At 42.0% G+C, this 15,419-nt stretch overlaps 2 protein-coding genes across 2 annotated transcripts; both read right to left on the bottom strand.

Annotated features, from left to right (window-relative positions):
- Positions 1-3,262: 3,262 nt before the first annotated feature.
- Positions 3,263-6,753, bottom strand: LOC149237770 (uncharacterized). The gene is made up of 5 exons (XM_089369388.1): positions 6,156-6,753; positions 5,299-5,996; positions 4,876-4,898; positions 3,597-4,709; positions 3,263-3,416 (listed from the first exon to the last, which is right to left on the bottom strand). The coding sequence occupies exons 1-5, from the start codon at positions 6,751-6,753 to the stop codon at positions 3,263-3,265; spliced, it is 2,586 nt and encodes an 861-aa protein (XP_089225514.1).
- Positions 6,754-6,939: 186 nt separating this feature from the next.
- Positions 6,940-7,701, bottom strand: LOC149237771 (uncharacterized). The gene has a single exon (XM_089369389.1). It carries the CDS (start codon positions 7,699-7,701, stop codon positions 6,940-6,942), a length of 762 nt encoding a protein of 253 aa, XP_089225515.1.
- Between the last annotated feature and the right edge of the window lie 7,718 nt (positions 7,702-15,419).

The raw sequence follows: 15,419 nt of genomic DNA on the forward strand, positions 1-15,419 counted from the left end.
GTTTGATTTGAGTTTTTGGGGGTTTTGTGCTGGAAACAGGGAAAGGCAAATTGGGCTCGGGGATGAGGCACAGTTTCTGTAGAGTTCTGATTGGGGCAAGGAAGGAAATCGTTTTGATGCTTTAAAGTGAGTGAATGGATAGATCAGACTGGTGAGGAGCTAAGGAGAGCAAGAGAGTCTCAAGAATTCTCCTTAAACAGATGAAAACATGGAAATTTAAACAAATTCAAAGGCAGAGCATAACAATTAATGGATTCTACCTTAATCACTCATTTGTTCAAATTCAGAAGAAGAGACAGGAAAATGATACACATAACACTAATGAACTTACAATTACTTAGAGAAGAACACCATCAAAACATAAAGCCACATGGATCCCAAACAGTGCTGCAAAACCATGGTCTTTCCTTAGCCAAAAATGCAGAGATAGAATGTACAATGATATGCCAAAGCAATCCCTAGAGTCCAACCCTGAAAATGACTTAGAAATTACATAATATAGACAAGCCAAAACTATTCCCTTGCCTCTAGGGGTCAAGCTCATCATTCTGGGAGTTGTTTGAACCAATTCTAAACAAGGAACTGAAAACTAGGTAGTCAAACAACTTACCCCTATATGCTAGGAAATTGATTCATTCACTCACATTTCACCTTTTGGTGAATGAATCTTCTAGAACAAGTAAAAATGTGCCAATATTACATCATGGTTATCAAATTACATCATGGAAAGTCAAGAATAACATCAAGAAGAAAAACTGGTCAAAATTGGGTGAATTTTTGAGCTAAACAGTGAAAAATGGGCAAAAATCCTCTATGTGCCGCGCGTGATTCTCTATGGGTCACGCCACTTTGGAGCTGATTTTGAGGCACTTCCTGAAGTCCAAATTGAGCCCAAGTGTGCTTGTTGGAAATCCCTACCCGTCTACTTTCCAACCCAAGTGGAATTTCTAGATTTGGATGTCATTTGCCCCTCAAAAACTTCATTCTCCCAAGACTGCTTCCTGTGTGTCAAAATAGGGGCAGTGAAGTCATTTTTTGGGGGTTTTTGGCCTCCTGAGGACTCAAAACTTGCCCAAATTTCCTGGCCATGCACTAGAAATCATGATTTTTCATGACAAATCCAGAAATGTAAACTTTTTGCAATTTGGAGCTCCCTAGCAAAAGCGCTCGCCACGTGGCGCGGCGCATAGGGAGAAAAACCCTGTTTTTTGTGCCAAAATTTGTCAAAATGCCAAAAATGCCCCAAATTTCTTGAAATTTGGGCTGGAGCTTCTCCATCAAGTGTCATGCTGGGCTAAAGAGGCTTCGGCCAATATCTGGAGTTGATCATGCTCTTTTTTCCTCTTTTTCCTTTTTGATGCCTTCCTTAGGTTTGCCTTTAAATTTCTTATTCATACCTTCCAAACATGATTTCGTGCCCAATCGTGGTTTTTCATGTTCCTGAGCATGTCCTTGTCATTGTTTGCTTTCGCCAACAGCTTCTCTAAGTGGATGTTGATCTTCTCGAGCCAAATCTCTCGATCAACGTCTATCTCATGCTGAATGGGTGTCCTCTCATTTAGGCTTCTTTGGGCAGCCTGCTGGTCTTCACGGATGTTTTGCCACCTCTATGAGGCCTCCTGGGTGCATGTACCTCTGTTGGTGAATCACTGTGTGTCTCTTCTTCATGATCATATGACGGATCAGATGTCATGTCGGCTGGTGGACAAACTATCTTAGACAAATAGGTGTTGATATGTCACACTGTCTTGTAATGCCTTTGATGATGTGCTTGACCTTTGTCACCAAGAGAAAACAATGACATGAGGGACAGTAAGGGGAGGGAAAAATAGTGAGGGATTAGGGACTATTGGGACAAATTTTATTAGGGAAATGTAGGAGGGTTTGAGGGGTTTTATGTATAGGGTTAGGAGAGTTTTGGTAGGGTTAGGGTTTGGGTTTTGGAATTTGAGAATTTTGGGACAGAGAATTTGGGATAGGGGTTTGATGATTTTAGGGAGTAGGGAAACTTAGGAATAATGAAATAAGGAATAAATGGGATGGGGGAATGAATTTGGTGAAAAGCCTAAACATCAACTTTCATGTGAAGATTTTGACATGGTAGGGTTTGAGTTTTTGTTTGAACCATTACCATCCATCAACCACCATACCCTAGCACAAACTTGGATGAAACACAAAAATGGAGGCTCTACCTACTTGTGGAATGAAGAATTTTCAATTTGGAGGAAGATTTCAATGAATTTCAGGCTTTTTAGCCCAATGCGTTGCGCCTTCCCTATGCGCCGCGCCAGTGTATTTTTGCACTGAGAAATGCAGCCCAATGCGCCACGCCTTCCCTATGCGTAGTGCTTTTTCCAAGAGACTTTTGGAGGCCTTCCCGGTGTGAAAATTAGGTGCAGGATAGCTCGTTGGAAAGTTATTTGAGTCTACTTTCCAACCCAATTATAATTTTTCAATTTGGAGTTCATTTTCCCTGTCAAAAATCAAATCTCCCAAGACTGGTCAAAATGTGCCAAATGAGGTTGCCTAAAGGTAGAACGCTGTTGCGGTCAACATTTTAATGTCTTACTCAACTCAAAATTGAGCTCATGATAGCTCATTGGAAAGATATTTGTGTCTAGTTATCATTTTACTCATCAAGAAAGTTATTTGGCTAACCAAGCTAGGAGAAAACTTTATTTTCCCAAGGTCACTTCAGAGGTGCATCGATTCTCCCGAGGCAATTGTATTTTTGACATTTCTGTAAAACCATGACACCTGTGTAAAAAGTGAAGGACGTTTTTCTTCCTTGGCTTGTTGTGGACAAAACTATCTCTCATTTTTCCCAAATTCATCTTTTATTGCTCAGAAACATCATTTGAGTGAAACCTATCCCGATGTGTGGAACAAGGGATTTGTCGAAATGAATCGAAATGAAGGGGATAAGAGGCTTCTAAATTCTTGAGAAAAGTTTGCGAGGTAGGGAGGGATGTTTTTTTTATACTGTAACGGTTAAAATTTTTATTGAGCGGCAAACCAGCTGCCGCGGACTGGAGCATTACAACAGTGTCTGAAAACTTAATAGATTTTACAATCCTGAATTGGCAGTTGAGAAAGGAGCGATCCAAGGAGGCTTTGCATAACGTCAAACCTCCATTTCAGAAACCGGAGACCGTCTATTGCTTGCCCACATGTTGTCTCTTCGATCCAGAAGAGACCGAGATCAAAACCTTAAGATTTAAGCGAGCCACTCTGTTGTTTTGCAAACAATCCCATACCACCGCTAGCAAGCGTTCTTTGAGTTCCCAACCGTCCAGTTGGGCAGCATTTCATATGGATCGGATGTTCTGGCCTTCACGTCTTCTTTGTCATAACCCGCCACGCCTATGGATGCAATTGATGAGAATAGAGGAGCTGAATCCTGAAGCATGCATTCTCTGGAAACAAAACCACTTCCAATAGGAGATTAAGGAATGATGCAATTAGACTCATTAGAGTTGACTAACAGTGATCTTCTGCAACGGGTAGAGCCCAGATTGGCTTCAAGATCAGCTTGAGTGTTCAGGTGCCTCAGAATATGGAAAAGGGATATTTTTCGGAATTGGGCCAGAGTAAACCTGATTTTCTTGAAAATGGGGACTAAGTGAATATGCGAGGGATTTGAGTTGAGGTTCAACGCTTGGATGATCAGCCTGGAGTCTCCAAAGACCGACAGAGTCAGAAGGTTCCTTTTGATAGCCAGATTAAGCCCTTGCCACAGAGCCAGAGCTTCAGCTCTGTTATTAGATTCAATGCCCAGCCCCCATTGGAACCAAAACTCAGTTGATCCATTCAGATTCAGCAGAACCCCACCCCCACCCGCAGCTCCGGGGTTGCCTTTAGAGGCCCCGTCGAAGAAAAGGCAGTGTTCATCCAATGCAGAGCGCCATTTGATAAACTCCTGTTCTTCTAGGCGGATTTCCCATTTAGCTTGGGAAATTGCAGGGGGCGTGGGCTTGAAAACATAATTTGGAACAAGATCTTTGAGCCAAAGCTCCTCCTCACTTTCCAGAGCTGCTTCATTCCTTAATGCAGGTTTGGTATCCAAAGTCTCTCCCAATAAAGCTTGGATTTTAATGATAATTTTTCCAGGAGTACATTTTTCATCCCTGAACATCCTATTGTTCCTCTCCAACCACAGCTTCCAGCAGGTGAATTTAGGGATCCATATCCAGGCTGTCTTGAGGAGGCATTTTTTAGAAAGATCGAACGGAGATAAATTGGCCCAGTTGTGAAGCAGGTTAGGAATGTTACCAGGAAGTTCAACTTTGTCAGCCCTTGACCTCAGGACCCCCCTCCAGACATCATGGGCAAAAGGGCAAAGCAACAATAGATGGTTAGCAGACTCTTCCTCTGACACACACAGAGGGCATCTGGAAGGCCCTTCCATTCCACGTTTTCTCTGAATATCTCTAGTGAGAATGGTATTATGAGCTAACGTCCAGCAGAAGAAGTCAATTTTAGGGAGCGACGGAAAGGCCCAGATAAATCTCCATTGAGTAGGGTCAGGAGGGACATTAGGAATCACTGTCATACTTTTGTAACCTTCAGTGACTGTGAAATTGCCAGTGAGGGAGCCCCACCCTCTTTTGTACTTAGTTGTTGCTTTGATTGGAGATTTTCCTTGGAGCTTATCTAAAATAAGCGCAGCTTCAACCTGTAGCCTTTGGGGAATCTCTCCTAGGTACCAACTATCCCATCATCTTCCAGTATCATCCATCCAAGTTGAAATGTCCCACAGGGTATTCAGGTTGTTGGAATGTAGCTAGATTTTAATGTTTGTCAGGCCTTCAACATGGTTCAGAGGCTGTTCACCAAGGATTGGATCATCCCAAATTCTGATTTTTTTCCCATTACCTGGTATCCAGTAAAGGTTGTGGCTGAAATGCTCCATAACAGAAAGACAGAGTTTGAATATCGGAGAACCTTTAATGGTTTTTGGGGGCTGGTCCAAACACCTCAGCCGCTGTCCATTGAAGTATTTCTTCCATAGTACTCTCTTACTCCAGCTAGCCTTTCCAGCAACAGTATTCCATAGAATTTTGGAGCCCAGGGAGAGATTCTGGGCACCCAGATCTCTTAATTGAAGACCTCCTTCCAGAATTGATTTTTTTATAGTGTCCCATTTAACTAAATGAAGTCCTTTTTCATTATTTTTCCCCCCTTCCCAGAGGAATCTTCTCAGCAGACTGTCCATTTTACTGAGGAAGGTTTTGGGGGCAAGCAGAATGAGTGTTGATAAAGAGGTATACTTATGAGAACAGATTTCATCAGGATAACCTTCCCCGCATTGTTCAGCCAAGTGGCTCCCCAAGCTTGAATTCTAGATTTTAGTTTGTCAAGCAGGGGCATCCAGTGGGAAACTTTAGGAATGCATTTGAAGATTGGAATCCCTAGATATTTAAGAAACTCCCAGGTCTGAATTCCTTTCATCTCTAAAAGCCTGGCAATATTAGCCAGTTCCTTGACCGAGCAGTTCCAGCCGTAGATAGTGCTTTTTAGATAGTTTATCTTGCTGCCCAAGACCTCCTTGTAGATGTCCAACTCCTTCTTAAAGGATCTTGCAGAATTTATGCTCGCTCCTCCAAGCAACAGAGTGTCATCGGAAAATTGGGCATGGTTAATGTCTTTAACATTGGGAACCATTCTGAGTCCAGGCAGAGATTGGATTTGTTGACAGCATTCAAGTTGGAAGCTAAGCACAGAGGCTTGAATAACGTAGAGGAGCGGGGACAGCGGGCAACCTTGTCTTAAGCCCCTTGAGGCATTGAAGAACTTAGTTGATCTGCCATTAACCAGCAGCGCAATCCAAGGGGAGGCGATGCAGGCTTTTACCCAATTTATGAAGGTTATAGAGAAGCCCAGTTTCTTCATAACAGCATAGAGGAAATCGTGTTTCACCCTGTCAAAGGCATTTGCCAGATCGAGCTTTATCACCATTCCTTTCTCTTTTCGGTGGCAACTTGAATGAACTGCTTCTTGCACCAGCACAATATTGTCCAGAATCTTTCTCCCTTTGATGAAACCTCCTTGATTTTCCGGAATGATGTCTGGCAAAACATTCTTGAGACGATTGGCTATTGTTTTGGTGATCAGTTTATAACTGGTGTTACACAATGAAATGGGCCGAAATCTACCGAAATCAGAAGCTCCTTTCTCTTTCGGAATCAGGGCAAGGAAGGGCGAGTTGGTGCTGCCTCCGATCTTGGAACAAGATTGAGATTTCCTGACCATTCTCAAAAGATCTTTATTAATTATAGACCAACAATTCTGATAAAATATGGCATTGAACCCATCAGGCCCATGAGCTTTATCCGGCTCCATGCAGTCCAAAGCCTTCTTGAGCTCATCCATGCTGATCGGAGCAATCAACATAGAATTAACAGAATCGTGAACACAATGAGGGATTAGATCAAAGGGGTAGGCTTGGGAGTCTAAAGGAGGGTTTTCAGGAGCCGTATAAAGCTCTTTGAAGAAGATGAACGCAACTCTTTTGATGCCTTCAGAATCTTTGACCACAACATCATGGGAAAGAATTTCTGAAATAGATTTGAATTGCTTGCGAGCTTCGGCTTGCTTATGGAAGAAACTGGTATTCTTGTCGCCTTCCTGTAACCATAAGTTTCTGGATTTTTGTCTCGAGTACTCCTCTTCTTCCCTACTGGCTCTATGGAGAGTTTTTTGCAGCTCAACTTCTCTTTGAAGCAGACTTTGAGAAACAACAGAATTCTCCATTGCAGATTGATGGGCTGCAAGGTTTTCTAAGGATTCTTTTCTCTTGGCAGTGGGTGTTTTCAGAGTTTTAGCCCACTCCTTGAGTCTTCTTTTAAGGCCCCTCAATTTTTCTTCCCACACATAGAATGGGGATCCCAGGATCTGCCGATTCCAAGCTTCAGAAACCACTTCATGGAAACCATCTTGCTAAATCCACAAAGGAATGAATCTAAAAGGTATTGGACCAAGGTTTCCATCAAGGGAGAGCTCGAGACTAATAGGTTTATGATCAGAAGTGCAATTTGGAAGGATTTTAGAAGAGGCTGTTAGACCACATGTAAGGAAAGAGGATTGGACAAGGAATCTGTCCAGACGAGCAGCTATGTGGTTGGGCCCTAATCTTTTGTTAGTCCAGGTATATTTCCCAGCAGAAGGCTTGATATCCTCAAGATCCCAGTCTAGCATTATGTCTTCCACCCATTCTCTAGCTGGATCCCTTACTGGGGTACCCCCCTTTTTCTCATCAATGGCAAGAGTGACATTCAGATCACCTGCAATAATGATATTTTCTGGTTTGTGCAATAAAAGAAAGGACTGAAGCGAGTCCCAACAAAATTTTTTCTCCGCTGGAAGGACCGGAGCATAAATATTAAACATACTTACTTGTTGACCAGAGTCTTTGTGGAGGAGCTGGATGAAAATCCAATGAGAGCAGTTTTCTTCTTGAATCAATTCATATTTGGAGCTGTCCCAGAAGGAGGCAAGCCCACCAGAGGCGCCCCTAGCACTGACAGCTCTTCCGGGACCCTTACGCCAGAATGCCTTACTAGTTTGGAGGAGCAGATTATCCTCCATCTTTGTCTCCTGGATGAGAAGGATTTCAGGCGAATGCATTCTAACAATGTCTTTCAGGGCTTCTTCTTTCAGTCTGCTGCCTAACCCTCTGCAGTTCCAGGAGACGTACTTCATTATTTACTGACTTGGGAGGTGGTGGCTCCTTTTGGAGCCCTGCTTTGCTTGCGCCTGGATCTGGTGTTCATCATTCCTTTGAGAGTTTTCTGGGAGCCTTGTAGGATGTCCAGATAAGTTTTCTCCTCTCTATGTTTCTTCTTGGATTTCCGACCCCTAGCCGACTTGATAGGAGTGATTTGCGAGCCATCTGATTCGGTGTCTCTCTCTTCTGACTCTCCCCCTGAGTCAGAGGCTGGACTGATGTTTTCCTCAGTACCTTCGATTCCCCTTTGATCAGCATCTGCTAGAGGAACAAATGAATTTTCTACGGTTTCTTTCAGTTTATTCGAGTGATCTTCAGTTTCTTCATGGTTCTCTATTACATTCACCTTTTCAACTAAGGGGGGGCCTTCTTTTGTGATTGGTTTGGTCTGAGAATTGGACTGGGGTTTCCCCATTGTTCCAGATTTTGTCTATTCAAAAGGCTTTGAGACTACCTTGCCCTTTTTTATCTCTTTCCATCCTTCTTCCTCCACCTTGTCCCTTGATGGGGCTTTAGGGCAGTTTCGTTGGAAGTGACCATGCTCGTGACAGATTCTGCACTTAAAGGGCAGTTGCTCGTAGTCCAGTTTCTGGAAGTGATGCCAATCTCCAACTGTAAGCTTAACAGCTTCCGACAGACTAGCTTCCAAGTCAAATTCCACAAAGATTCTTGCGCATGTGTATTGGCCCCTATTGTCAGCTGTGTCAATGAATCGACCCAACCCGTTTCCAATCTTTTGAAGGGATTGGTAGCTCCAGCAATGGATCGGCAGGTTGGGGAGCCTGACCCAAACAGGAACCTCCTTTGGAACATCGATTGAAGGGTCGAAGTCGGGGGTGCATTTGTTCAGGAAAAGGCCTTGATTTCCCATGAAATACAGACCATTTCTGAACACCAGGTCACGGTCTTCCTTGGTGGTGAATTCGAAAATGAAAAATCCTCTACCGACAACATAACAGATCACGTTGTTCATCAACAGAGGCCTCCAATTTCGTTGAACCCATTCATCTGTCGATTTTGTTGATGGCCATCGACCGATAAATTGCCCGACCAAACCTCTGTCAGCCAAGGCAAGAGCTATTTTGATCGGTTGTTCTTCAGGCGGAGCAATCTCTGGTATTTCTTCAAGTTTTTTGATGAACGTTGGAACTTCAGGTGTTGGATGTTTTTTCCCTTTCTGAGACAGGAGGTTACTAAATGCGTTTGCAGAAGAGTTTGGAGGGGGAGGAGAGGCCTCTCCACCCCTTGGAGCACCCATGGCAGCGGCACAACCCGCTGCGATCCCTGACCTAATCGCAGAAGTTGAGAGCGCGCGCGATCGAAAGATTAGGGAGGGATGTTAGGAAGTAGGGGAAAGTGGAATTTCAGAGATTGAGTGAGGGGAAGGGGTCCAAAAGGGCAAAACACAAGTCTAGCCTAGAAAATTGCCAAGTTGTAGCAAGAAACTAGGGTTTGTGCGAAAATGAGGAATTTGGAGGATTTTAGTGATGGGAAGTGTTTAATAAGGTACATTATGGATAGAGGAAGGTATATGAACATCAAGATACAAGTTTTGCTAATGATTTGACCATTCAAGAGAAATTTCCTTCAAAACCCTAGGAGAGGGAAATGAACCTTACCTAGGCGCAATTGAAGCATGAACAAGGTGTAAAATGACACAATGGAACTTAACATGATGATGACAACACTCTGAATGATGGTACACTCAACTGAATGGTGACATGGACTGACATTTGGACAACTTTGAAAGGAGTGAAAACAAACCCTAGACCTAATACCTAGTGACCAAATTTTGTTTGAAGACTCACTGAAATGAAAAAATTTGACCTTGACACCTTAAAATCACTTTGTAAGAGCATGTTTGATCACTGGAGTAAGGTTGCAAAGACTGACACTAACATTAGCTCCAATGGGGATGGTAGCTCCTTGGAGGTGCCAAGAATCGCAGAGCTTTGGAAAGCAGACAGTGCCTTCATCCATTGGACAATGGAGTCAAAAACTCAAGCTGACAGGCATCACTAAAAACTGATGACTCGACAACACAAACTGACTCTCACTTAACTAAAAACTGACTCGATACTTAAACATAATCGACAAACTGGAAAATAATGTCGAAAATAAAGCTTATTCATCAAAACCTACTCTAACAGTTCTTTTCACCACCCGATCAAGTGAAATGGAACAGCCAATGCAACCATGTAAGCATCAGGGCTGATATTTGATTTCTTCCCAAATGCTTTCTGATGCGCAGGAAAATGGAAGAATCGAAAGGCAACCCCCATGAAAACTTGGACTCAAGTTGACTGGTGATAAACTTGCAAAACATGAATTGACTGGATGACTTCAAGAATACTGCGAAAGGATCTTCATAAACATCGCTATTGATTTCCATTAACACATTACTGCTCTGGTCCAAGTAGTCTTCATAACTGAATATTAAGATTTTCCTCACATCTGTGCTGTCTTTCTTTGGTGACAGCAGCAGGCTGTCAAAAGGATCCTGAATTTCGTGAATAACAAAACTCTGTTGCTGATTCCAAACAGAACAAAAGTCTCCTTTATCAATCTCCTCATATGACTGCAAACCTTGATATGGACTTTGTAATGAAAAATCTGTTAAACAAGACAATGAAGGCAACTTTTGCTTAAGATTATTATCAACATTCTTATCTGGCACATGGTTAGCCGATGGGAGAGAACTTTTACAACAAATATCATCCAACACATGAGCAATAGGATCATCAAAAATTTGAGAAGACTGCTGCGATGTATCCATTAAAATTGTTTGACATCCTACTGGCTGTTCATCTTTTTCTTTAGAGAGATTATGTAGATTCTGCCTTATAAACTGAAATGCTTCGAAACAAAAGGGTACAGAATCCTCTTGCATCATTAAATAATGTATTTCGGCTGCCACACCTTCATCTGTAATCTGACCTTCATCTTCAACATTAAAACTGAGAGACTATTGATTTCCTACAGGCTGCTCTTTCAAAGATTTACTGTGCAATTTACCCTTCAAAAACTGAAATGATTCAAAACAGAAAGGTAGGGAATCATCCTGTATCATTTGATCATATGTGCCAGCTTCCATGTCTTCATGTGCAACTTGAAAATCAATGGCATTTGTGGGCTGGAAATCTGAATATGAGAAGTCTTGAACAAGGTTTTTATTGCCCTCAAGGTGGTCTAGATCAAGACTTGTTGACAATTGATTTCTAATTGCATGGAAATTGTCTCTGATGAACTGACACGAAGCAAAACAAAAAGGCAAAGATCCTTGACTTACTTCAAAATTTGTTGCACTTTCCTTGTCACTGTCATAGCTGATATGTGATGGCTGAACATTGTATTCGAGCTGCTGAAAGTGAACTTCCTCCCACAAACTAGCTGCTGATTTGTCTGCAAGATTAGCTTCTGTTTAAAGAACATAATCATCATCATACTGATCAAACTGAGGCAAATCATCAGTATAAAACACATCATCAAGCATACATGTCATATCAACAGATCTCTCTTCTCCAAGATTATCTACAAAACAATCACTATGACAACTGGGATAAGAAACAAAATGTTTTGGACCAGCAACTTGTTCTTCTTCAATCAGCAAGCCATGGGCTTGAACATTATTCTCATTCTTTGCGGTGATCCTCTGCATCATCTCTTCTACTGCACTTACCAAAATGTCAAGCTTTACCTCTAGAGATGTCGATTCCTCCGGATCTATGTTTTTCGTCTCTTCTTCTTTCAACCTTGCCCTTCGGATCAGTAGATGAGCCTCTAAATTTACTACACTGCTTTGTATCTCTTCAAGTGTTGCAACATTCCTTTCTCTCAGCTGAAACTCCATTTCCGGATCAAAGGCACCCGGATAGTGCAAGAGAGGAGATCTAGGAGGAGGTCTTATATCAACTGGGATCGAATAATAAACTTGATTAAATCTGGCAGAAAACTATTGTATTGTCTCCCCTGGCAGTCTTTTCAGCTGGTTATACTCTTCTATAATGAAGAAAAGGTTCTGTCCGATCACCCACCTGTCGAGGAAAACTTTGACAAATTGCCGGAAATCTGAGATGCTCGCATCAGGCAGGGTTTTGAACGAACTCTTGACTTTGCCTTACAAAGAAAGAGCAAAAAGCCTAATACTGACATCTTCTTCATCAACCTCAAAAAGGTCTAGAAAAGTCTCAACATTCTCCACATGTTGCTTAGCGTTGACATTCTTACATTCACCGTCAAACCTCGGTAAGTATAGATCATAGTTTTTGGGGAAAGCATGGAGAACAGAAGGTAAAACAAGAGGTTTATACCTATCCGGGACTATATGAGGTGTAGGAGTATATACAAGAGTGACGGGATCAGGTTTGTTTTCTTTAGGCTCATCACGCTGAAGAGATTCATCATGAGATGTGGGAAAAGTAAGGAGGTCGGGATCAAAGGGAAACTCAGTATTTACACTTTTTGAATAGATCGAGTGAAGATTTTGATCACCTTCATCATACAACAAATTCTTAAAAACTTTCAGGACAACTTCAAGAACAACAAAGATGTAATTTACAAGAAAGCGTACTAGATCCTGAATACCATTCCACTTTGGATACCCGAACTTTGTGTAAGATCCTTCCATTTTCTCAGTAAAAGAGTTAGTCCTCCAGTGGAGTCTTTACAGGAGTTGGAGTCACCAGGTGAATGATTTCAGCCTTCTTATGTTTGATCGTTGTCCACCATCAACCATCAGATTTGAACTTGATACATGTATTGGGGTGATCTTTTAGATCAGATGTTCAGTTTATAAACTAGACCGGAGATTGACTGAAGCAACGTTTATCTACTTGCGCTAATGCAAAGCAAAAGTGTTTCGAAGGCTACCTGGCTAATCTTCAGGCTCCGTCTGTAGTCTACAAAGCCAAACAATGAAAATAAACTTTCTTCCCCAATACGGTCACCACTATGTTAGAGCCTAGACTTTCCTCAGGCTGAAAAGACAATGTTCTAGGTCCACATAAAACCACGCTCAGCCTCGTAGCTAGCCCTACGAGGACAGGAGAGGGCTCTCTCCAGGTCAATATCAGCGAAAGATGATCTATGGGGCTTGAGATGACTGAAATAAAAGCTAATTTTAGGCTAGGTATGAAGTACAAGGGTTTGATTTGAGTTTTTGGGGGTTTTGTGCTAGAAACAGGGAAAGGCAAATTGGGCTCGGGGATGAGGCACAATTTCTGCAGAGTTCTGATTGGGGCAAGGAAGGCAATCGTTTTGATGCTTTAAAGTGAATGAATGGATAGATCAGACTAGTGAGGAGCTAAGGAGAGCAAGAGAGTCTGAATAATTCTCCTTAAATAGATGAAAACATGGAAATTTAAACAAATTCAAAGGCAGAGCATAGCAATTAATGGATTCTACCTTAATCACTCATTTGTTCAAATTCAGAAGAAGAGACAGGAAAATGATACACATAACACTAATGAACTTACAATTACTTAGAGAAGAACACCATCAAAACATAAAGCCACATGGATCCCAAACAGTGCTGCAAAACCCTGGTCTTTCCTTAGCCAAAAATGCAGAGATAGAATGTACAATGATATGCCAAAGCAATCCCTAGTGTCCAACCCTGAAAATGACTTAGAAATTACATAATATAGACAAGCCAAAACTATTCCCTTGCCTCTAGGGGTCGAGCTCATCATTCTAGGAGTTGTTTGAACCAATTCTAAACAAGGAACTGAAAACTAGGTAGTCAAACAACTTACCCCTATATGCTAGGAAACTAATTCATTCACTCACATTTCACCTTTTGGTGAATGAATCTTCTAGAACAAGTAAAAATGTGCCAATATTACATCATGGTTATCAAATTACATCATGAAAAGTCAAGAATAACATCAAGAAGAAAAACTGGTCAAAATTGGGTGAATTTTTGAGCTAAACAGTGAAAAATGGGCAAAAATCCTCTATGCGCCGCGCGTGATTCTCTATGCGTCACGCCACTTTGGAGCTGATTTTGAGGCACTTCCTGAAGTCCAAATTGAGCCCAAGTGTGCTTGTTGGAAATCCCTACCTGTCTACTTTCCAACCCAAGTGGAATTTCTAGATTTGGATGTCATTTGCCCCTCAAAAACTTCATTCTCCCAAGACTGCTTCCTGTGTGTCAAAATAGGGGCAGTGAGGTCATTTTTTGGGCGTTTTTGGCCTCCTGAGGACTCAAAACTTGCCCAAATTTCCTGGCCATGCACCAACAACCATGATTTTTCATGAAAAATCTAGAAATGTAAACTTTTTGCAATTTGGAGCTCCCTAGCAAAAGCGCACGTCACGTGGCGCGGCGCATAGGGAGAAAAACCCTGTTTTTTGTGCCAAAATTTGTCAAAATGCCAAAAATGCCCCAAATTTATTGAAATTTGGGCTGGAGCTTTTCCATCAAAAGTCATGCTGGGCTAAAGAGGCTTCGACCAATATCTGGAGTCGATCATGCTCTTTTTGCCTCTTTTGCCTTTTTGATGCCTTCCTTAGGTTTGCCTTTAAATTTCTTATTCATGCCTTGCAAACATGATTTCGTGCCCAATAGTGGTTTTTCATGTGCCTGAGCATGTCCTTGTCCTTTTTTTCTTTCACCAATAGCTTTTCTAAGTGGATGTTGATCTTCTCGAGCCAAATCTCTCGATCAACCTCTATCTCCTGCTGAATGGGTGTCCTCTCATTTAGGCTTCTTTGGGCAGCCTGCTGGTCTTCACGGCTTTTTTGCCACCTCTATGAGGCCTCCTGGGTGTATGTACCTCTGTTGGCGAATCACTGTGTGTCTCTTCTTCATGATCATATGATGGATCAGATGTCATGTCTGCTGGTGGACAAACTATCTTAGACAAATAGGTGTTGATATGTCACACTGTCTTGGAATGCCTTTGATGATGTGCTTGACCTTTGTCACCAAGAGAAAACAATGACATGAGGGACAGTAAGGGGAGGGAAAAATAGTGAGGGATTAGGGACTATTGGGACAAATTTTATTAGGGAAATGAAGGATGGTTTGAGGGGTTTTATGTATAGGGTTAGGAGAGTTTTGGTAGGGTTAGGGTTTGGGTTTTGGAATTTGAGAATTTTGGGACAGAGAATTTGGGATAGGGGTTTGATGATTTTAGGGAGTAGGGAAACTTAGGAATGATTGAAATAAGGAAGAAATGGGATGGGGGAATGAATTTGGTGAAAACCCTAAACAACAAATTTCATGTGAAGGTTTTGACATGGTAGGGTTTGAGTTTTTGTTTGAACCATTACCATCCATCAACCACCATACCCTAGCACAAACTTGGATGAAACACAAAAATGGAGGCTCTACGTACTTGTGGAATGAAGAATTTGCAATTTGGAGGAATATTTCAATAAATTTTAGGCTTTTTAGCCCAATGCGCCGTGCCTTCCCAATGCGCCGCCCCAGTGTATTTTTGCACTGAGAAACGCAGCCCAATGCGCCGCGCCAGTGTATTTTTGCACTGAGAAACGCAGCCCAATGCGCCGCGCCTTCCCTATGCGTAGCGCTTTTTCCAAGAGACGTTTGGAGGCCTTCCCGGTGTCCAAATTGGGTGCAAGATAGCTCGTTGGAAAGGAATTTGAGTATAATTTCCAACTCAACCAAAATTTTTCAATTTGGAGTTCATGTGATCTGTCAAAAATCAAATCTCCCAAGACTGGTAAA

This window comes from Pinus tabuliformis, chromosome 8 (genome assembly GCF_031772625.1).
Source record: "Pinus tabuliformis cultivar Carrire ecotype Pingquan chromosome 8, CPIR1, whole genome shotgun sequence".
Classification (NCBI taxonomy): domain Eukaryota; kingdom Viridiplantae; phylum Streptophyta; class Pinopsida; order Pinales; family Pinaceae; genus Pinus; species Pinus tabuliformis.